Source organism: Scyliorhinus canicula, chromosome 8 (genome assembly GCF_902713615.1).
Source record: "Scyliorhinus canicula chromosome 8, sScyCan1.1, whole genome shotgun sequence".
Taxonomy (NCBI): domain Eukaryota; kingdom Metazoa; phylum Chordata; class Chondrichthyes; order Carcharhiniformes; family Scyliorhinidae; genus Scyliorhinus; species Scyliorhinus canicula.
Window position 1 is genome coordinate 101,571 of NC_052153.1, and position 23,342 is coordinate 124,912.

A 23,342-nucleotide genomic window follows, 5' to 3' on the forward strand; every position below is an offset into this window, starting at 1 on the left:
AATCGAAGTCTGAATTGGTTTTTCCACCATTTTCTGTTAGCATCTTTGTTCCATTCACTTGGCTTAAATACCACTAAATCCTTTGTAATTTAATCTCCCTTATCTTCCATCCCATCCTTGCATTCCCCTATCAATTGGTTAAAACCTGTTCTATGTCCAGCTTTTTCCCATTCTGCTGAGGCATCATTGGCTTGAGATATTAACTTTGTTTCTCACTGCACATTTACTATCTGACTTGCTGAGAATTTTCATTTCAAATTTCCCAGGATCCACATTATTGTTTATTTTAAACGCTAATTCTCCTTGTTGGCAGTATATATTTTTGCATCTAATGTTTTGAATTAAAATTCAAAATGCGTTTACATTTTTCAAATGTTTGTGTGCTGCCATTGTTCAAGCTGTTATGTTAGGTGTTTTGAAGCAATTTGTTGAAGGTGCCTGGAATTTATTCCCTGCCCCCTCCGATCTATGATGTGGAGATGACTGGGGTGAGCACAGTAAGAAGTCTTACAACACCAGGTTAAAGTCCAACATGTTTGGTTCAAACACTAGCTTTCGGAGCACTGCTCCTTCCTCGGGTCACCTGAGGAAGGAGCAGTGCTCCGAAAGCTAGTGTTTGAAAGAAACATGTTGGACTTTAACCTGGTGTTGTAAGACATCTTACTGTGCCCTCAGATCTAGAAATTGGACTAGTGCTCTTTTTATTTGTCCTTTGGGTTGTACTACCTTGGTCCTTCTGTTTTAGTGTGGATTGTATTTTTATGTAATTAGCATGCTTCTGTATGAATTCTTAGTTGGGCTCGACTTTGTTTTGATAAATGAATATTTAGGGGAATATTGACTTGACATAATCACATATTATACTTTTAGTGCATTTTTAAGGTTAGAGAAATAGCCAGTAATATCTCATATTTTTTAAATACGCACTCTTCAATGCCTTGTATGGGGAAATCTGGAACTGCAATGAACAGAAGTTGTTGGGCGTAATTGTTTTCCCTATTAATTTCTTCAATATAGTTGCTTAAAGTTCAAATACAGTAATTTCTTTGAGCAAATTCTGTAGAAATAAGGATTAACATTTTTCTCTGATTTTACAGTTCCATCAAGCAAATATTCACTAACATTGACATCATTAGACTAAAAATTCTAATTTTAGTGTTAAATAATTGTTCTGTTCAATTTTAACACTATTTTTATGTGCTTTTTGAGAACATTGCTTTTATTCAGTGGTTAACCAGCCTCTTTTGGGACTAGAATGGCAGAATAATTTTGTGGTAGCCACTGGTTAATGAATTCTGTTATTAGTTCATAGCTAATTTGTGATCAAATTAATTGAAACCACTTCCTAATTTGCACATAATTCGTAAGCATTCTTGGGTAATAAATGTATAACATGTTCTTTGTAGTAATACTCAGCTGCTGAACTTGTTGTATTGAAAAACATTTTTACAGCCAGAAGATAGCACAAGAAGTTTTGCCTTCTGTGAAAGCGTCAGTAGCCAAAATGGAGAGCACATGGGATAAAAAGTGGGAACAGTACTCCAGTAGAACTGGTTATTCCCCAGTGAGGAGAAAATATCCTGTAAGTAGTAAGGCAGGAATGCTTTCCCATGTCAATGATGCCAAATCTTTTTCAATTTTTGTTCATATGAATAGATTTGTGTATGATTGAATCCAAAATAAAATGTGTATAAGAATAAGTGTATAGAGTTGAGGAAAGAATGAAGAAGTTTAAATTCAGTAACCTAAACAAAGCTTTTACAAGAAGGGACGTAATCACAAACATCGAGACTTTGCCACTGAAGATTCTCATGTTAATAAGACCAGACGTGAGATTTTTTTGAACAATGTTGTCTTTTGATCAAAGGATGATTGTTCTCAATAATAAGAATGCCGTTAGACATTTGCAGTGCGGGGGGGGGGGGGGGGGGGGTGGTGACGACACAGCAAAGTATCAATTGTGAATTGAAAACAACTTTGCTTGCCACCTTCTAATCTTGACCTGACTATTGTAATTTCAAGCCTACCAATTCATCGATTTTAATGCCTTCAACTAGTTCATAGTGTCAAAGTGCATCATGTAATTGTTATTTACTCTGATCCTGATGCATCAAAAAGCTTGTTCAATTAATGGAGATATATTGCATTTTTATAGGTCCTTGATCTTCTACCAAGCATGCCACCGTTGTCTTTTGAACCAGCTTCAGAAGAAGCTTACCAAAGCAGTATATTTTATACACACTCTGCAACACTTCCAGGTGCTTTCAGAAAAGGTACAAATTATGCCATTGGGCAATCCCTATAATTTGACTCTTGCACAAAAACAAAATGCTGAAGATTCTGACATTTTTAACAGGAAATGCTGGAAATACTTGAAGGCTAGCAGCATCCGTAGAGAGAGAGAAACAGTTAATGTTTCAGAACTTGCATTCTAAATTGTCATTGACCTGAATCATTAATTTGTTTCTCTTCATGAATGCTGGCAGACCTGTTAAGTATCTCCAGTATCTTCTCTTTTAGCCCTGTAATGTGTTTGTTTAACTGTCTAGATTTAAGATTATATTTACAACTGGTTTCTTGCCCCTCAGGGCCTTGCCCCTCCCTGTCTCCAATCTACTCCAGACGTACTATGTTCCGCGCTTTCTGGCTTCTGAAGCATCCTGACTTTGGATCCTTCCTTCATGATGGATGGATAGAGCGTCAGCTGTTAAGGAGTCAAAATTACAGAATTCTGACCTTAAGATGTCCATGCTAACTCTACCTTCTTTGAAGTTTTTGATCATTGTCTCCTTCAGTGGCTTGGTTTTAAAGTTATTTTCAACCCTTCTGTGATCCACCTTGAAGTTTGCTCGAACATATCTATCATTGACCATCCTATTGCTTGGTCACATTTCAAAATGCTTGCACATTTTTATTTTGAAGGTCTAGTTGACTTAAAGCATAAGTATATCTGTCATTTTATGCCTCAAGAAGCAAAATACAATGCAAAGATTTGGCCTAGTAGGTACAAGCTAGTCGTCATGTTCTATACCAGTTTCCTCCTCCAGCATCAGGAGCATCTTTTTTTCTATGACTGCCTCATGGTTATCCAACGTGTCTTAAATGCATCTTGTTAGGGTACGGTCGATGGTATGTGCAGAGTTGCCCAAATCCCAAAGGTAAACGTGAAACAGCTGCCAGAATGGTTTTGTGTATTATGAAGTTCTCCAAAATCAGTAAGATACTTTGATCAATTTGTGATGATTTCATATTAGTGAAACATTTATTTAACAATTTTTAAATTGCGCTTCAAACACAAGACTAGCTTAACACGGTTAACAGTACTCTTGAATAATATAGTTAGCGGCATTGACACTGTTCTCTGACCAGGATTGAGAATCCCAAAGGTTGTGTTGGCTACCTGGTGCTCGGGTTCAGGATATCTGAGGAACTTGGAATGGGAGGGTAAAGACCCAGTTGTCGTGGTCCACGTAGGTACCAACGACATAGGTAGAACAAGGACAGAGATTCTGCTAAGGGAATATGAACAGCTAGGAGCAAAATTAAAAAGCAGAACCAACAAGGTGGTAATCTCTGGATTACTACCTGAGCCATGGGCTAATTGGCACAGGGCCAATAAGATTGAGGTAAATGAGTAGCTCAAAGATTAGTGTGGGAGAAAGGGTTTGAATTCATGGGGCATTGGCACCAGTACTGGGGAAGGAGGGAACCTGTTCCGATGGGACGGTTTTCATCTGAATCATGCTGCGAATCGTGTAAGTAGGGGTTTAAACTAAATAGGAGGGGGGGAAAGAAGAGGAAAGCGTTCAGTTGATTCACCGAGTGTCTTTAAGACAGAGATAGATAGGTTCTTCATTAATAAGAGGATCAATGTCAGCTATAATTGAATGGCATTTAGTGCTGTCAAGGCTGTTGCACATTGTTGGTTTCCATTCCAACCTTTCCCAACATAGCTAAAATTCCATGTCATTATTTTTTCATTTGGGTTTGTGTTGCATTTGTTATTTCTCTGTGGCATCATCATTCGTTGTTCGCAGTGAAACATTTCTGATGGTCTACTGTACCATTCCATTTCCACCACCTCCCTTTACAGTAGTGTGCTGTGTGACTGCTTTCACAATATGAAGTCGAGAATTCACAAATTCTGTCAAGCGAACATCAACCAAAGATTTCGGTAAAAATTGTGTACACCAACTTTTGGTTTCCATCTCCTTCAATCCGATGTCTGAATATACTCTCCCAACCTTGGCCTCCTGTATCCCTCACTTGAATTTCACCACTTGTAGTGGCCTTCAGAAACCAGGGCCCTGGTAGTGCTCTAGAACACTACCATCTTGTTACGTCTTTTCCAACCACATGCATGCACACCTTTTCTCCTTGTCTCTTTAAGTATTAATTGGAATAGTTACAGTAGGCTGTGTCCATATTTTTATGCTAAATGAAATTCAGTTGCTTCTTTGCCCTTCACAGCTGAAGTATCACTTTTCATTTCCTTGATTGGCATTGTCTAGAGAAGATTCAATAGGATACTGTGGTGAAAATCCAATTTTAAGTTGTTTGAAAAGTTCAGTTTTCATGGGATATTTTAGAGAATTAGTAACCCAGTTGTCTAATCACCTGCCGAGCATCTTATTTGCTGTTCATTTCATGCTGTCTTTAAATTGATTGGTTCCAGAGCAGCACTGCGGAAGACTGTTTACTTGTATTTTTTAAAAACAAATTGGATACAAGGAAGTGCAAGTTTTAATACTAAGTTCTAACTTGAAATTAACTTTTTTTTTACATAAACACATGAAAATGTCTATTCCTGTAATGTCTGGTCAATTGGTCACTTTGGAGCAATGCATTCTGCAGTTTATAATTTGAGACCTAACACTCGTTGTTTCTCAATTTTTGATAGGGTTTGAAGAACCATGTATAAGAAGTTCAGAAAAGGGTGACAGTGGCACAGGGAGCATTGCAAGAAGCTTTAATGATCTAAGCACATCAAAATTGCAATGTTCTGGAAGGTATGGAAGTGCCTTCACTATTTTTTTTTCGATCAAGCTATATCCTTGAATCCAAATGAAAGTTGTACACTTTGCATGTTCAAGTTAGTGTCATTACTGGGGCTGGGGAAATGCCACAGTGGCCTGATTGTTGGGAAGGCCCGGGAATCTCGTGACATGTTTGGTGACCAGCGCAAATCCAGTTTTCGGCCTCTCTCTCTCAATTTTCCTGACATCTGACATAGCGGGATTTGCGTTAGGTGCAAAGTGGCTAGAAAATCATCCCCAATGTCTTTCCTCTGAACAGAAAGCAACCTTCTGAAGCAGTTTCAATTCTTGTTTTTTGTCTACAGTGTCATCTTTTTTCAATACCATCATCAGTATTCAGTGTTGCTATGGAGACCAACATTGTTTACAATACTTGGGTGTGGCCTCATTTATACCCTGTACAATTACTACAAGCTCTTGTTTCAATCTCCTGGCAATAAAGTACTTATGCAGCTGAAGGCACAGCCGGCAACAGTGTACAATCCAAGTTGGTGATGTACAAAAAACCTGAATTGGAGGAGAGTGGAGATCTTTAAGATTGTAGGACTGGAGAGGGATGGGGTTAGGAAGGGGCAGTGTCATGGACAGATTTGAAGTGCATTGGATGAACTTGTAGTTGTGGATGGTGGAGGTCACCCAGGAAAGCATTTGAGTAGTCAAAAATCGAGGTAGTTTTGAAAATTATAAACGCATGGGAAAGACTGTTGACATGAAACAAATATTGCTGAGCACTTAGCCCCCAGCAGGAATTGCATTAACCAATTTCAGATCATCAGTCGGGCTCCTTGTGTGGCTCACTCGTGCTGAAATCTACATCTGTTCATACGCAGGATCCTGCCCTCGGCAAGCAACAATGAAAGCATTGCCTCTTTCTCAACTAAAGGCAAACTTGGGGGTATTCTCCACGATGTCTATACCAATCATAGTCACCTAGCCAACCAATCGGCACTCTTTCACATGTATTATAAATTTGTTGAATCTTTTGAAATTTGCTACAATTTTATGTCCTGATGTGTGCACGATGAAAAGCTTTGACAGTATATCTTTAGTAATATTCAAGTTCTACCATCAAGCAACAATTTTCTTTGTTCTTTCATGGAATTTGGATGTCAATGGGATTGCTAACATTTGTTGGCCATCCCTAATTGCACTTGTGGTGGTCATGAGCTGCTGCCTTGAACCACTGTAGTCCATCTGGTGCAGGTATGCCCACAGTACTGTTGGGAAGGTTGTTAATCTAGTGACCATGAAGTAAGGCAATATAGTTGAACACCAGACTGTTGTGATTTGGAGGTAAGCGCAAGTAGTGGTGGTGTTTCCAGGTGCCTGCTGCACTTGTCCTTCATGCTAGGGGTTGAGGAATTGAATGCTAAAATTGGTGGGTAGGGTGCCAATCAAGCGGGGCTGCTTTGTCCTGGATGGTGTCGAGCTTCTTGTGGTGTTGAAGCTATACTCATCCAGGCAAGTGGAGAGTATCAAATCACACTCTTGACTTGTGCCTTTATAGGTGTGGACAGACTCTGGGGAAGTCATAGGTGAGCTACTTGTATTTGACCACTTTTTGTAGCCACCGTATGTAGCTGGTCCAGTTCATTTTCTGGTTAATGTAACTTAACGATTCCAAGATTCGGATGGTAATGCCATTGAACATCGGGGAGATGGGTTAGATTCTCTTGTTTTAAGGTGTTCATTGCCTGCCGCTTGTGTGGCGAGACTTTTACCTGTCTCTTTTTTTTCCACCCAAGTCTGAATATCATCCACATCTTGTTGCACATGGACACAGACTACAAGACCATAAGACATTCAAAGCATTACACCACTGTCATGGTACTCCATTATTCAATGCCAATTATTCTTTTGTCTACTATGTACGTTCCCTTGGCCGCAGAAAGTACCTTTCACCACTTCGGTACATGTGACAATAAAAATCAATCCATATAGTTGCTTCATATAGGTAGGTGTGAGGGCAGCACGGTGGCGCAAGGGTCAGCACTGTTCCCTCATGGCGCTGAGGTTCCAGGTTCGATCCCCGCTCTGGGTCACTGTCCGTGTGGAGTTTGCACATTCTCCCCGTGTTTGTGTGGGTTTCGCCCCACAACCCAAAGATGTGCAGGGTAGGTAGATTGGCCACGCTAAAGTTGCCCCTTAATTGGAAAATATAGGTGCAGAATCCAATTTATTGCAAGTACTCACGCTATATATTGTAAATATTCAGGCAACCATGCAATATCATGTAAAGAAACATGGATGAACAATAAGGTAATTGCAGTTCATCTACGTTTTAAAACCTGGGGGAAAATATAGCACTTAAGGTTTGTGCATAAATGAGACATGCTGAAAATAATTTTAACGTTCTAAGAAAATGTTTCAGATTGCAATGTTTTACAAACTTTAACTGAAGAATTTTGTATCCATACAACAGTTGATAATCTTGCTCAATGGCATACTCTTATTCTACATTCTAATCCCATGGGAGGTTGATGCACAACTAGAGTCAAATCTACTCTTGTTGCCACTAATATCTCCCTAGACTAAAATAAGCTTTTTGATGACCGAGCCGACTTGAGAGAAATCGGAGCGGACAGATACGGGGCGAACAAATGATATAAATTATAATCGGAATGGTAAAATGAGCATTACACAAAGTTATTTGTTTCCTGCAAGTGAATTGCTGAAATAATTGTGGAAACAAAAATTGCTGTTAATTTGCTGAATAAAAGCCAAGCTGTCAGGAAACGAAGTTTTAAATTTGTGTTTGAGTGTTTCTGTAACTGAAAAGGTTAATGACTTCAATTGGATTTGGATTCATGAATCGTGTAATGAGGGTTTGCGACGTGAAAGCAAACTGGGTTTAAAACGGTGATGAGTAACCGAGGCTAGTGAGGGGGCCACCTTCATCTGTGGGTAATATGGTTGAATCGGGCAGGTTCTTTAGCTCTGACACTTGAATAAGATTGAATACATTGATACATGACAAATAAGTTATAGAAAATGCTTAAATCATTTATAAACAATAGAACTGCCATCTTCATGTGGTTAAACAAAATAAATATTTACAGTTGGTTGGACACTGAAGGATGTTGCGTGCAATCAGTTTGTATCTCCCTTCAAATTACCTTGTTTTATCACTTCAGTTATACCAGTAGGAAAAAAGCTACACCGATGGGTGGCAACTGTGTGGGTAAAAGTCAACAAAATGTGTCATAGGCTGCATGTAGCCCTGGGCTGCAAATTGCCCACCACTAGTTTAAAGGAAAACTAGGCTGTTGCTTGGAAACCAGGGGTCACCCCAGGACAGAAAGAACATTTGAGTTTGTTGTGACCAAGAGCCAGAGAAGCTGGACAGGACAAGGGAGCTGCAGACAGCAGATTTCCCAAAAGAACAAAGTTCCAAAAACCAGGGTATGGGAACACACTGTCTCATGAAGACAGTTAAATAAAACCCAGAAAGAGTTGAACAAGGTCCTGTTTGGTGAAGTTAAAAGTAAAAAGCAGAGAAAGTGCTCTGCAAGATCCACATATAAAGTCAGCTAGATAAGAAGCCAGACGTCTGTGGAGCAGTGGTGATCTGTTGACAAGGCTGGGTAACTGAGATTTTGTTGAAGCTCAAATTCATGTGACAATCTAAGGCAGAGGAATATCAAAAGGAGAGATTGAAATCTTGGGAGGTGACTCCTTGGCAAAGGCATCCTAGAGAACTTCGGGGGAAGAATCCATTGTTCTTTAACTGTGCCCCTTTAAGATGGAATGCATTTAATACATGTTGGATATTTCATAAGTTAAAATGCTTAATTGTAGCACTACTGCCTTACAGCTCCAGGGTCCCAGGTTTGATTCCTGGCTTGGGTCATTGTGTGGAGTCTTCACGGTCTCCCTGTGTCTGCGTGGGTTTCCTCTGGGTGCTCTGGTTTCCTCCCACAAATCCCGAAAAGATGCGCTGTTAGGTGAATTGGATGTTCTAAAACTCCTTCTCGGTGTACCTGAGCACGCGCCGGAGTGTGGCGACTAGGGGACATTCACAGTAACTTGTGAGAATAATTCATATTAATTACACCTACACCATAAAGCTCTTATTTTATGTGGCACATTATCAAATGACTTTTGGAAACCACCACATCTACAAATGTTGTCTTTCTGACCCTAGCTAGATTTTAAAAATGTTTCCATAAACAAGCTAGTGTGATTGGTCAAGATGTTGACCAGAGGACCAGGATTTTCGATTTAAATCAGTTGGTGCTACTGAGGAGTTGAAACCTATGCACGTGGTGGTGCAAATACTGGGGCTGGTTTAGCTCACCAAGCTAAATCGCTGGCTTTTAAAGCAGGCCAGCAGCACGGTTCGATTCCCGTACCAGCCTCCCCGTTCAGGCGCCGGAATGTGGCGACTAGGGGCTTTTCACAGTAACTTAATTGAAGCCTACTCGTGACAATAAGCGATTTTCATTTCAAGTAGTGAAGGGTGATGTTTGAGCTGGAACCTAAGTGGAATTAACTAGAGATGGCTACGGAGCTGCAAATGCAGCTCCTTTGCCCAAAGTACTGTCAAATTGGGACATTAGTGTATTTTTAATATTTCATTAAATTTCTGATTTGACCCTCCTAAGATTTAAATCAGCCTCCGAATTATGAATGGAAATATTCCCTGAATTCAATCTTTTGATCTTGTAGGTCCAATGTTACAGCTGGAGATCCAACTGAGGAAACACATTTTTCATTTCTTGGAGAAGTAAGAAGTCTTTTCAGATTTCAGTCCTGAACAGTGTTGATTAGAATCAGTTGCATAATATTTATATTAGAAATTCACTATGATGCAAATGGACACCTTGCCAGTATTAAACTATAAAATAAAAATGTTTATCCTCAGGAATCTATTGAAATGCCATTGGAAATGCATCCCCTTGAAAGTAAGTTGCAGACTCCATTTGGAAACAGACCAGGAAGACTGCAAACCGACAAGGCTGTAAATCTAGAACTTGTGAATAAGCCTAAAAATGTGCTTAAGAAACGGGAAGAACAGCCTCGGAAGGCTGTTGACCAGTTGGCAGAAAAGGTTCGTAAATATTCCATTTTACTGCAATAGCCATTGAATCATACAGCCCCGATGTTAACTCTTGCAAGAATTATTTTTAGTTAATCCCCACTTTCCCAGGAGTACAGAATTCTCTTTTCTATTCAGTTCCACCTTGAAAGTTACTATTGAATCTGATTCCACTACCTTTTCAGGAAGTCCATTGTCTATCTTAACTCACTGCATTTAAAAAAAACTTCCATTCTTTATCTTAAATTTGTGAACTCTACTGACCCTCCTGCAATGTTCCTCACTATCTCTTCCTCTTTAGATATCTTCTATTAGATGTTACCTTAACCTCTCCTCTAATGAAGACAATCTCAACTTTAGTCTGTTCTCATTGAAAGTTCTTGTCCCTAGTATCACTTTTGGTGAGTCTCCTCTCCATCATGTTGCACGTTTTACTTGAGTGTATTACGCGTTTATTGGAGTGTATTAACAAGCCTCCGTTTAAAGGCCGTGTGCTTAACACTACTACAGCTCTGTGTATGTAATTTCAGCACGGAGTCGCCAGGTGCCGTATTTAGACACCTCACGAGTATTTCAAGGTCAGGTTCAAAGTAATAAAACTATACACCGATTAGTAAGTTCAAACGATTGATATTTATTATACAAATATAATAAATACGCATGCACACGCTAAAGACTAATACTTATTTCTACTATTAAACGACTAAATACTTATCTAAGTAGGAACCAGCAAGGTCAGGGGACAAGACCTTTGTTCCTTTCTGGGCTGCACCTTCTGTTCGCTAATAGTCGAATAATGTATAAGCAATGCCGGGTTCACGTAGCGAGCGTCGTTTTGGCACTTACTGAACGATGGCTGGTGCTCAACGGCTGGTGATGGAAGACAGGATCTGGAGTCGGAGTCGAAACAGCAGGCCGGAGCAACAACAGACAGCGAGGCCGGAGCAAAACAGACAGAACCATGTGCGGGGTCTATCTTTATAGGTCCCCCAATGTCCGTGCCTTTTCGGGGCGGGCCTTTACCTGCCATGTATCAATTGGGTCATTTCCCAATCGATGTCTTACAAATCCCCTAATCTGAGGGTCTCTTCTCGATGGGTGGGGCGGTCTCTAGGGTCTTTTGTGATGGATACTTCTGGTGCCGTTTTGTCTGGGCGTCCACTCAAAGTATCCATTCAAACCCAAATGTTGCTATTGTGTGGGCCCAGATCTGGATCGCCTCATTACTATGCAAAGCGTTTTGCTATTTACACCTTTGGTTGAGATCTTTCACCTGGCCATAAACTAGTTTCGATACGTGCAGAATGCTAATTAGCCTTTGCAGACTGCTTGCCCTGGCTAAGACTGTTTTCTCCTTACAGTCTTAGCAGTTCTCCATTTTGTTAGCCCAGTGTCCATCTTGGGTGGCTACAATCATCGCCAGTCTTCATGCATTTGAAGTGTGTGCCTTGAATTGGACATATTTTTCCAGTTGGGACCTAACCAGTGATTTTATACAGTTTTCCATATCATCCTTGCATTTGAACTCTACCTCTTTATAAAAATATAAAATGGCGCATACTATTGTTTGACTACCTTCTCGCCTTGCCCTGTGGCCAACAAGGATTTATGCATGGGAACCACCAAGTCTCCCTGTTCCTGAACTTCTCTTAAAATTGTACTGTTTTAATTGCCTTTCGTTCTCCCAAAATGTATTATTCCACATTTATTTGCATTAGATTTCTTCCCAAGTGTTTTCCTATTTTGCTAGTCTGTGCCCTCCTGAAATTCTGGTATTCTCCTTGTATTTATCAACTTTGTGTCCACTGCACACTTAATGTTATATCCACACTAACCTAGTAATTCCATGAACAACTTTGCAAGCAAGGTTCTGTGTGGCACTTGCATCAAAGCCTTTTTGAAAGTCCATATACCGTTACCTTCATTGATCTCTCTGATACCACTTCAAAGAACTACTTTGCTTCCATGTTTATGTTGGCTATTACTTGTTTATTAGTATTCCTCCCAAGAGGCAGTTTTCCCTATTCCGATATGAAGCTGACTAGCTTGTAGTTGCCTACTTTATCAAGGAGGATTGAAAGATTGCAGTCAAAGCTTCAGTATTTCAAACCATTATTCCCTCCCCAACCTTGGATGCAGTCCACCTTGAACAGGAGCTATTTCTGCTTGGCCCACTGCCAACATTTGCGATATTAAGGAATATGGGCGAATGGCAGGTATATGGGGTTAGGCCACAGACCAGCCATGATCACATTAAACGCCAGTACAGGCTTTTGGGGGGGGGGGGGGGGGGGCTGAATGGCCTACTCCTGTTACTCTTTCATCCATTTCCATTCTTCTAAATACTATGGCTACAAGAGCAGGTCATCTTCTGTCTCCCTAAAGCCAGTCCACAATCTACAAGTCATAAGTCAGGAACGCAATGGAAACCTCCCTTTGCCTGGATCAGTGCTGCTCCAACAACACTTTAGGCTTGACAAACTCCAGGACAAAGTAGCCTGCTTTATTGACCCCCTTTCCACAAACATTCACTCTCATTAACATTGACAAACAGTGGCAGCAGTGTGTACTGTCTGCAAAGATGCACTGCAGGGATGCACCAGACTCATTGAAGCATCTTGCAAACCTACAACATTTAAAAGGACAAGCGCAGCAATGGGGACACCATCGCATGCAAGTTCCCCTTCAAGCCACTCACCATGCTGACTTGGAAATATATCACCATTCCTTCACTGCCACTGGGTCAAAATCCTGGAACTCTTTGCCCCTAACAGCAATGTGGGTGCACCTACACCACATGGACTGCAGTGGGTCAAGAAGGCAGAGTGTAATTGGGAATGGGCAATACATGGAACATAGAACGATACAGCGCAGTACAGGCCCTTCGGCCCACGATGTTGCACTGACATGGGAAGTCCAAAAACTAACGGCCATCTAACCTACACTATGCCCTTATCATCCATATGCTTATCCAATAAACTTTTAAATGCCCTCAATGTTGGCGAGATAACTACTGTTGCAGGTAGGGCATTCCACGGCCTCACCACTCTTTGCGTAAAAAAACCTACCTCTGACGCCTGTCCTATATCTATTACCCCTCAATTTAAGGCTATGTCCCCTCGTGCTACCCACCTCCATCCGCGGGAGAAGGCTCTCACTGTCCACCCTATCTAACCCTCTGATCATTTTGTATGCCTCTATTAAGTCACCTCTTAACCTTCTTCTCTCTAACGAAAACAACCTCAAGTCCATCAGCCTTTCCTCATAAGATTTTCCCTCCATACCAGGCAACATCCTGGTAAATCTCCTCTGCACCCGTTCCAAAGCTTCCACGTCCTTCCTATAATGAGGCGACCAGAACTGTACGCAATACTCCAAATGCGGCCGTACTAGAGTTTTGTACAACTGCAACATGACCTCATGGCTCCGGAACTCAATCCCTCTACCAATAAAGGCCAACACACCATAGGCCCTCTTCACAACCCTATCAACCTGGGTGGCAACTTTCAGGGATCTATGTACATGGACACCGAGATCCCTCTGCTCATCCACACTACCAAGAATTTTACCATTAGCCAAATATTCCGCATTTCTGTTATTCTTTCCAAAGTGAATCACCTCACACTTCTCCACATTAAACTCCATTTGCCACCTCTCAGCCCAGCTCTGCAGCTTATCTATGTCCCTCTGTCACCTGCAACATCCTTCCACACTGTCTACAACTCCACCGACTTTAGTGTCGTCTGCAAATTTACTCACCCAACCTTCTGTTCCCTCCTCTAGGTCATTTATAAAAATGACAAACAGCAACGGCCCGAGAACAGATCCTTGTGGTACGCCACTCGTAACTGAACTCCATTCTGAACATTTGCCATCAACCACCACCCTCTGTCTTCTTTCAACTAGCCAATTTCTGATCCACATCTCTAAATCACCCTCAATCCCCAGCCTCCGTATTTTCTGCAATAGACGACCGTGGGGAACCTTATCAAACGCTTTACTGAAATCCATATACACCACATCAACTGCTCTACCCTCGTCTACCTGTTCAGTCACCTTCTCAAAGAACTCGATAAGGTTTGTGAGGCATGACCTACCCTTCACAAAACCATGCTGACTATCCCTAATCATATTATTCCTATCTAGATGATTATAAATCGTATCTCTTATAATCCTCTCCAAGATTTTACCCACAACAGACGTGAGGCTCACTGGCCTATAGTTACCGGGGTTATCTCTACTCCCCTTCTTGAACAAAGGGACCACATTTGCTAACCTCCAGTCCTCTGGCACTATTCCTGTAGCCAATGATGACATAAAAATCAAAGCCAAAGGCTCAGCAATCTCTTCCCTGGCTTCCCAGAGAATCCTAGGATAGATCCCATCAGGCCCTGGGGACTTATCTATTTTCACCTTGTCCAGAATTGCCAACACTTCTTCCTACGCACCTCAATGCCATCTATTCTAATAGCCTGGGTCTCAGCATTCTCCTCCACAACATTATCTTTTTCTCAGTGAATACTGACGAAAAGTATTCATTTAGTATCTCGCTTATCTCCTCAGCCTCCACACACAACTTCCCACCACTGTCCTTGACTGGCCCTACTCTTACCCTAGTCATTCTTTTATTCCTGACATACCTATAGAAAGCTTTTGGGTTTTCCTTGATCCTACCTGCCAAAGACTTCTCATGTCCCCTCCTTGCTCGTCTCAGCTCTCTCTTTAGATCCTTCCTCGCTTCCTTGTAACTATCAAGCGCCCCAACTGAAACATCACGCCTCATCTTCACATAGGCCTCCTTCTTCCTCTTAACAAGAGATTCCACTTCTTTGGTAAACCACTGTTCCCTCGCTCGACCCCTTCCTCCCTGCCTGACTGTACGTACTTATCAAGAACATGCAATAGCTGTTCCTTGAACAAGCTCCACATATCCAGTGTGCCCAACCCTTGCAGCCTACTTCTCCAACCTACACATCCTAAGTCATGTCTAATGGCATCATAATTGCCCTTCCCCCAGCTATAACTCTTGCCCTGCGGGGTATACTTATCCCTTTCCATCACTAACGTAAAGGTCACCGAATTGTGGTCACTGTTTCCAAAGTGCTCACCTACCTCCAGATCTAACACCTGGCCTGGTTCATTACCCAAAACCAAATCTAATGTGGCCTCGCCTCTTGTTGGCCTGTCAACATATTGTGTCACGAAACCCTCCTGCACACATTGTACAAAGAACGACCCATCTAATGTACTCAAACTATATCTTTTCCAGTCAATATTTGGAAAGTTAAAGTCTCCCATAACACCTACCCTGTTACTTTCGCTCTTTTCCAGAATCATCTTCGCCATCCTTTCCTCTACATCCTTAGAACTATTAGGTGGCCTACAGAAAACTCCCAACAGGGTGACCTCTCCTTTCCTGTTTCTAACCTCAGCCCATACTACCTCGGAAGAAGAGTCCCCATCTAGCATCCTTTCTGCCACCGTAATACTGTCCTTGACTAGCAGCACCACACCTCCCCCTCTTTTGCCCCCTTCATAAATACTGGCCTAGCTGCACTTGGGGAGAATGGGATCAGAGGCTATGGGAGAAAGCAGGATTAGGCTATGGAGTTGGATGATCAGCCATGATTGTGATGAATGGCGGAGCAGGCTCGAAGGGCCAAAAGGCCTGCTCGTATTTTTGTATCTGTATTAATGAATTTAAAGACCCTTTCCAATTTCTCCTCTTCCACACCCCTTACTGTGACGTGGTGTGAAGATGCCCTCGTCATCTGCATTTTGATCATGAATCAACCCCACCCTTCCTTTGACTCTTCATGATTTGTTTATTAAGGATTTGCTATTTGTTACCTGCTAATCTATTCATTGTTCCTAATTGTAGGATCTCTTATTTTCAAATAATGAAATTAAAATCGCTTATTGTCACGAGTAGGCTTCAATGAAGTTACTCTGAAAAGCCCCTAGTCGCCACATTCCAGCGCCTGTCCGGGGAGGCTGGTACGGGAATCGAACCGTGCTGTTGTCCTGCTAGGTCTGCTTTAAAAGCCAGCGATTTAGCCTTGTGAGCTAAAGCAGCCCCAAATAAGAGAGGGTGGGGTACGGTGGTAGGGCAAGATTGTGTTTTATTGTAAAAACTTGGTACACCTCAAAAGTACAAAACAAAAGAACCAAAAACTCAACAGGGCAGAAAGAAGAGAACCAGGGCAAAGAGAGCAGGTGACACGTGTGCCAGTAACTTATACCTGCACGGTTTGATACTGTCCCCCTCTCTGCTCCCTATTGGCTTACAAGTTTAGAATTGTCATCTGAACAGTGGTCTTTACCATCACTCACATTGGTATCTGACTTACTGGCTGTACTCCCTTTGTTATATTCTCACATCTGCAGTCTAGGTTCTGTAAAACTGGTCCCACAGATACAATATTTTCTAAACTTGGTTTTTAATTATTCTCTGCACTTATCAAATTGGTTCCAGTGAAGTAAAAGAGAACTGCATTTCTTCAGCCACCAGGACGCTCCAGCATTGGATTCCCTTTGGGGTGGTGAGTAGCCAAGCTGTCCCCTGAAGGACACAGCATCTGTGCCAAATCTCTCCTGGTCACAAATGTCATCTGGAGTGGGCATTTATTTGGGTCAAGTGAGGTATTCATTGTAATTCATTTGATTTACTTTATTTTGTGGAAGAGTATTACTCCATCCAATGCTCAGCTTGTTCTTGGTTCCAACTGGAGTAATTCCCTCTGAGACCAAATGCACATTTATTAGTGAATGATTTTTATTTTCCACAGATAGCAGACACTGTCATAGATTCACCTGGATTATCTGAAAGGGAAGATGTGACCCATGATTCTATGACAAACAATCCCTTCATTGCACAAATTGAGCTATCGAGGACACCTGAGAATTTGAGTAAGCTTCCTGATCGTTTTATAATTTGAATTTAAAATTTAATCGTACACTGAGTTGTGAAAACTACAATTACTAGTTTTTCAGTATCTTGGATTTGTAGGTTTTTTGTAGCTGATGACTTGTAAAATATGGTTAAAATAGCCAAGAATTTGTGATCTGGAAGGAGATATGGTTTGCACAGCTTTTTAGCCACAAATTTGTGATTTGAAAGGAGATATCAAGTTTGCATAGCCTTAGCAACTCAAAAGCTTCAAATTACCAAGTTACAAAAGAGAACAAGCCCATTGCAGCAAATTGATTACTTTAAAATGTAAAGATAAATGGTTACAGGTTACATCACAAATGTCTTCAAAGCAACAATGAGGTAGCTACATGTTCTGTTTCAGTGGCTTTGACTGAAGGATGAATGTTTGGCAGGTCACTGGATGTGTCTGATGTATTGGGGGAAAGGGGCAGATTTGACATGCATATCACCCAAATGCAGTTTTCCTAATGGCTCAGGACTGATGCTGATGTGATAATCCCCAACTCTACTTTCCCGCCTTCTCTCTCACTTTTTGACTGATTAAAGATTGTTCTCTCTTAGCCTTGAACAACTTAACGACCCAGTCCCTACAAATCCTTTGTGGTAAAGAAATCCGCAGATTCACTACCCTCAGAAGAAATTCCTCCTCATCTCTGTCGTAAATGTGAGACCCATTACTCTGAGATTGATTCCTGGTCCTAGACTCCCACCAGGAGAAACAACCTCTTCAGCACCGAGCCTGTCAGGCCCCCTGAGAGTCCTTTATGTCTCCCAAGGTCACCTCTCCATCTTTTAAAATCCAAAGAGTACAGACCCAACCTACTCCACCCCTCCTCATAAAATCACTCCATGCCCAGTGTCAACCTCGTGAATTTTCTCTGGACTGCCTTCCCATGCCTGTGTATCTTCCTGTGCCTGTGTATCTTTCCTTGGGTAAGTGGACCTAAACTGTTGACAAATCTTGTTGACTTTCTTTTGAATGACCTGTTGGACATAACTATGATTTACAGTATTCTAAACTTCAAAGAGAGGGTATCCCAGGGTGGGAGGAGAGGAGGGGGGAGAAGAGGGTGCCCCATGAGGTTGGTGGGAGGGGGGGGGGGGGGGGGAAGGGAGAAGAGGGTGCCCCATGGGGGGTGAGGGGGTGCCCCCATGGTGTGGGGGGGGGGGGGAAGAGGGAGAGATGCCCCATGGGGTTCCACTTTGAAGACTTATTAATGAACTGTTCTTCACATCCTGGCTGCATACTTTCGTATGGTATTTATTTAAATTGGGAAAATAAATCCTTTGGCATTTGGGGGGGGATACATCTATACGAGATGGGAAATGGAGCACCTATTGGAAAGTGTTTTACATTGGCAGAGTATTGTTGAGCAGATGCAGGCTATTAACTAGCTGGTAAATCGATGTTTGATCAGAGAGAACAATCATCAAATTTGATTTGCGGGTTCTAACTGAGAATAAAGTCACCACTAAATTCATGTCAGCTCGTCTAATTCAGTTGTCTTTGCTACTTTGCCCGAGTTAGGGCATTTGGAATTACTTTCTAGGAACATGAAAAGGCGTGTTCCTTCCAATTGGGAAAGAATACATACAATATATCCATGCTGATTTACTGGGCCGTGAGTGAATTTCCATAAGGTTTAACTCTTGTGTAGGCAGCAGTGACTTTCAGTTCCTGAATTTTGTAAGTTACGCTTCAGAGAGGAGGAGCTTATTGCTCGTCAAGCACAATATAGTGCTTCTAGGTAATATTTTATAAACTGTTTAATCAACTGCCTAAGCTAAACTTGATTGTTAAATTCAGTTAATTACATTGCATTGGTTGAGGTCATAGCTGAAGTTATTAGTGCAGGGTTGGTGACTGACTGGATGCACACCTGGAGAGAGTGCAGGGTTGGTGACTGGCTGGATGCACACCTGGAGAGAGTGCAGGGCTGGTGACTGGCTGGATGCACACCTGGAGAGAGTGCAGGGCTGGTGACTGGCTGGATGCACACTTGGAGAGAGTGCAGGGCTGGTGACTGGCTGGATGCACACCTGGAGAGAGTGCAGGGCTGGTGACTGGGTGGATGCACACCTGGAGAGAGTGCAGGGCTGGTGACTGGGTGGATGCACACCTGGAGAGAGTGCAGGGCTGGTGACTGGCTGGATGCACACCTGGAGAGAGTGCAGGGCTGGTGACTGGCTAGATGCACACCTGGAGAGAGTGCAGGGCTGGTGACTGGCTGGATGCACACCTGGAAGTAATCAGATTAAATTTGTAAAAGTCAGAACTATCACCGATGAAATTCAGTTGGTACATTTCACATTTCTGAATGCATGTTAAACTAGCTATTTGGCAGACTGAAAAGACTTTGGGAAATTGTGTTGACATCTGCAGCGTGCTTCAATGTTTGCTATGTCTGGTCTGTGCAGAACAGCAATTGACAAAATAAATGGAGAGCTGTACAATCCCAGTTGCTGATATAATTGAACAAGAAGACCCCAGAATGGAACCCTGGCTCAGAAGACTAACTTACTTTTTTTTATAAAATATAGACGAACAGAGCTCTTAATGAGAGGAAAAAATGTATTTAAATGTGACAAGTCGGATTCACAATACTCCTTTTTACGCCCCCCCCCCCCCAATATCAAATGTACAGATTTCAATAGTAACTGGATTGCAAAGTACGCTCTATGATGGTCCATTAACAGTTGCTTTTAAGCACAGGAGATGACTGGTCAAATATACTGTTCTCTGAATAAAGTTAATGTCTGTGGTTTTCTCTTCAGAATCTCTTCCCCCCCCCCCCCCCCCCCCCCCCCCCCCCCCCCGATGATTGTCATGAGCGTGTCCAAAGTTGACTCCCACAACATATGCTTTAAAAAAATTCTCAACATTTTCCCTTAAGAGGTTTGCATTCCAAAATCCAGAATTGCAAAGAAAAGTTTTTTATTTTACTTTTGAAGTTTGAAAATATACATTCTCCAGATTTCTTTCCATGAATTTGTAAGATAAGACGAGGTTAATGCAGAACCCTATTTCAAGTCATAACTATATGGCATATGAACATGAAAAAACATTTTTCGTATAAATTAAGACCAGGGTTGGTGTTGAAGACGTGCACTGAATATTTTGGTTTGAGCAAGGTTGATGTCCTGAAATTATCATCCTTTCCCTTGTAAGACATTTTACATCTCAGGTTTCAGATTACGGTAGCACAGTGGTTAGCTTCACAGCAGCAGAGACCCGGGTTCGATTCCCGGCTTGGATCACTGTCTGTGTGGAATCTGCACGTTCTCCCTCTCTGAATTCTCCCTCTGTACCTGAACAGGTGCCGGAATGTGGTGACTAGGGGCTTTTCACAGTAACAGCAGTGTTAATGTAAGCCTATTTGAGACAAGATGTCACCTGAAGAAGGAGCCGTGCTCCGAAAGCTCGTGTTTGAAACAAACCTGTTGGACTTTACCTGGTGTTGTAAGACTTCTTACTGTGAGACAAAGATTGTTATTATTTGAGTTTCATTTTTTAAACTAATTTGTTAGTTACAGAAATTAGGAACTCCTGGAGGTGTGCAGTTCAAGAATCTGAACTTGCACAGAGGAAACATCAGGAGGAGCCAGTTTTGATCCATCCAAAATGTGAAAACCATACCAATGGTGAAGTTCAGCCTGAAGAATCTTCATCTGTTACATGTATAAATCTGACTGGGTCTATCAATAGGAACACTCTCCCTGATACTACTGCTCTTTGCTTTGGTGAAACACAGGAAAGCTGGATTGTGCCACCTGTCAAAAGAATGACCTGTTGGAGTGAAAACACTCCCAATCCTGATGCAGAACCAACCAGCTCAAACTGTCAATCCATCAGAAATGAAAAGCAAAACCAGTTTCTGAAGCCTGACCGCCTTTGGGAAAAACACGTATATCAATGTAATTGGGACGAATCCAGAATGGATTTCTCAGATACTGGATCTGAACATGAACCACATTGCTTCAGTGACAAAGTTACAGATTGTGATACAAATGAAGCATTGGACAGTAACATTCTCCCTCCTCCTGATTCCCAGCTTACGGGCTTTGGTGAGGACTGCCACTTTGCTTCTAAAACAAATGTCATTAGCAATGCAACTTTAACAGATGAGACTGAATTCAATCATTCTCTGCAATTTTTGGCATTCGACAGATTACGATCCAAATCTCCAATTAAGAAGGAGAAGCTGTCTAAAAGTTTTGTAATGGAAATGTGCAAAAATGAGAGAACTTTGGAAAATTCATTATCATCCTTTGTCAAATGTGACTTGGACGGTACGTTACCTTGGAATGGATCGGATAATTTCAATGCTAATCTTTCCAGTTCAACAAAGCCAACAGTTCAACCAAGGTTTGGTATTTTGCAGGAGACTATTCCTGATTTGCTTGATATTGACAGTCTGAACAGTTCCAAAACCATGGAGGTTGATCAACTGGATGAGTCCCATTTGGACATGCAGCATTTGCGCAGTAGATTGGAGCAATTGCACCAACGTTTGGCCACCACAGTGTATGGTGGTGAAAATGAGCACATAGGAGCTTCTGATTACCATGGCGACAGTGTTAAAGACCAAAATAAGCCACTTTATGGCGAAATAGATTATCTGAATGAGGAAATTGATGCAGGTAAACTGTTTTCGCTGGAAGCACGATTTCTGAAAGATCTTTCACCAATGTCTTTGGAATCCCAAAAGTTTAGTTTATTTCCTACTTTGGGCAGCTCACCATTGAATGATCCAGAACTTGAAGATGGCCTAATTGGCATTTCTGATCTCCGTCCTTCCAACGGTAAGTTATATTTACATTTAAAGCTGCGACAGACAGGTTTTTGGTTTTGTCAGGGAATCGTTTCAACCCAAGGTCAGCAATGGTTGTATTGAATGGAAGAGAAGATTCAACAGGCTCTTACTTCTGCCCCTACTTGTGTTCTTACATGCATTTGATTTTTTGATATATAATGTTAGCAGATAAATAATTGTGACTTGGTTTAGAGTAGGTGAGTGGAAGTTTCTATTGGGTGTTCAATGCCTGTTCTTTAAGAAAGTATAATCTGATCCATTTTGGCTTTCATAGAAACAGGGAGAGGCTGTTTAGTCCCTGGAGCCTAATTCAAATGAAATCATGGTTGCCTGGGATCTGATTTGATGTACGTGTCTTTGTCCCATCATTCCTTTAATACCATTTACATCAATTTCACAACTTGGATTAGCAATTGCCACTAAGAAAAATCCAAAATGTTACCACCCTTTATGTGAAGAACAGTTCACTAATTTCAGTCCTGAAAGATCTGGCTCTCATTTTTTTGACCTGTGCTCCCCAGCCCTTAGTCTTTTTTAAATTAATTTACGGGATGTGAGCATTACTGTCTAGGCCAGCATTTCTTGCCTTTCGAGAAGGTGATGGTAAGCTGTTGCCTTGAAACTGCAGAGCAGCAGAGATTTATCTCATCCCATCAATTTATCCCATCTGATCTCCAATTAAATGATCAAATCACCCATTGGCCTTCTGCTCCTTTCTGGAGAATACAGCACTAGTTTGTTAATCTGGTTGTAGCTCGATCCCCAGAGAGCAGGTATCATTCTAGTGAATCTACACCATTGCTTCCAAGGCTAATATATCCTTCCTACTGTGATGCATAGAACTGCTTTCAGTACTCCAGGTGTTATCTAATTGGGGCTCTGTACAGCTGAAGCATGATTTCTGTCTCTTTCTGTTAGCAATTCTTATTTCATAGAATTTACAGTGCAGAAGGAGGCCATTCGGCCCATCGAGTCTGCACCGGCTCTTGGAAAGAGCACCCTACCCAAGCCCATACGTCCACCCTATCCCCATAACCCAGTAACCCCACCTAACACTAAGGACAATTTGGACCCTGAGGGCAATTTATCATGGCCAATACACCTAACCTGCACACCTTTGGACTGTGGGAGGAAACCGGAGCACCCGGAGGAAACCCACGCACACACGGGGAGAACGTGCAGACTCCACACAGACAGTGACCCAAGCCGGGATTCGAACCTGGGACCCTGGAGCTGTGAAGCATTTGTGCTAACCACTATGCTACCGTGCTGCCCAACCTAGAAATCGATGGATCAAAGCCTTCCTCTGCTATTTATTTTCTCACTCACACCAAAAGCAAACAAGTCGTGAGCACCCAGCAGAACATCCGCCGCCGCCTTTATTAGCATCAAACTTTTGCTTTCAATTCTTGTATTCTGTTTTAAGAGTTTGGTATTCTGTTTAAGAAATTTCAATCTGTTTCAATGTCACTTTTTGTTAATTAGGAATTACTAGTGTTTTAGCCTTATTTGGGTTCAAA

The 23,342-nt window shown here is 41.8% G+C and overlaps 1 protein-coding gene and 1 non-coding gene across 3 annotated transcripts in view; both read left to right on the forward strand.

Moving 5' to 3' along the window:
• Window positions 1-23,342, forward strand: part of haus6 (HAUS augmin-like complex, subunit 6) — a 49,762-nt gene that overhangs the window by 17,591 nt on the left and 8,829 nt on the right. For both annotated transcript variants that reach the window (XM_038803985.1, XM_038803984.1), the window contains exons 8-14: window positions 1,453-1,582; window positions 2,156-2,273; window positions 4,901-5,009; window positions 9,705-9,762; window positions 9,901-10,086; window positions 16,863-16,983; window positions 20,537-21,811. In XM_038803985.1, the coding sequence (XP_038659913.1) occupies window positions 1,453-1,582; window positions 2,156-2,273; window positions 4,901-5,009; window positions 9,705-9,762; window positions 9,901-10,086; window positions 16,863-16,983; window positions 20,537-21,811 (1,997 nt within the window). The remainder of the gene's footprint in view (window positions 1-1,452; window positions 1,583-2,155; window positions 2,274-4,900; window positions 5,010-9,704; window positions 9,763-9,900; window positions 10,087-16,862; window positions 16,984-20,536; window positions 21,812-23,342) is intronic.
• On the forward strand, window positions 7,507-7,638 carry LOC119970832. Its single transcript, XR_005461694.1, has one exon.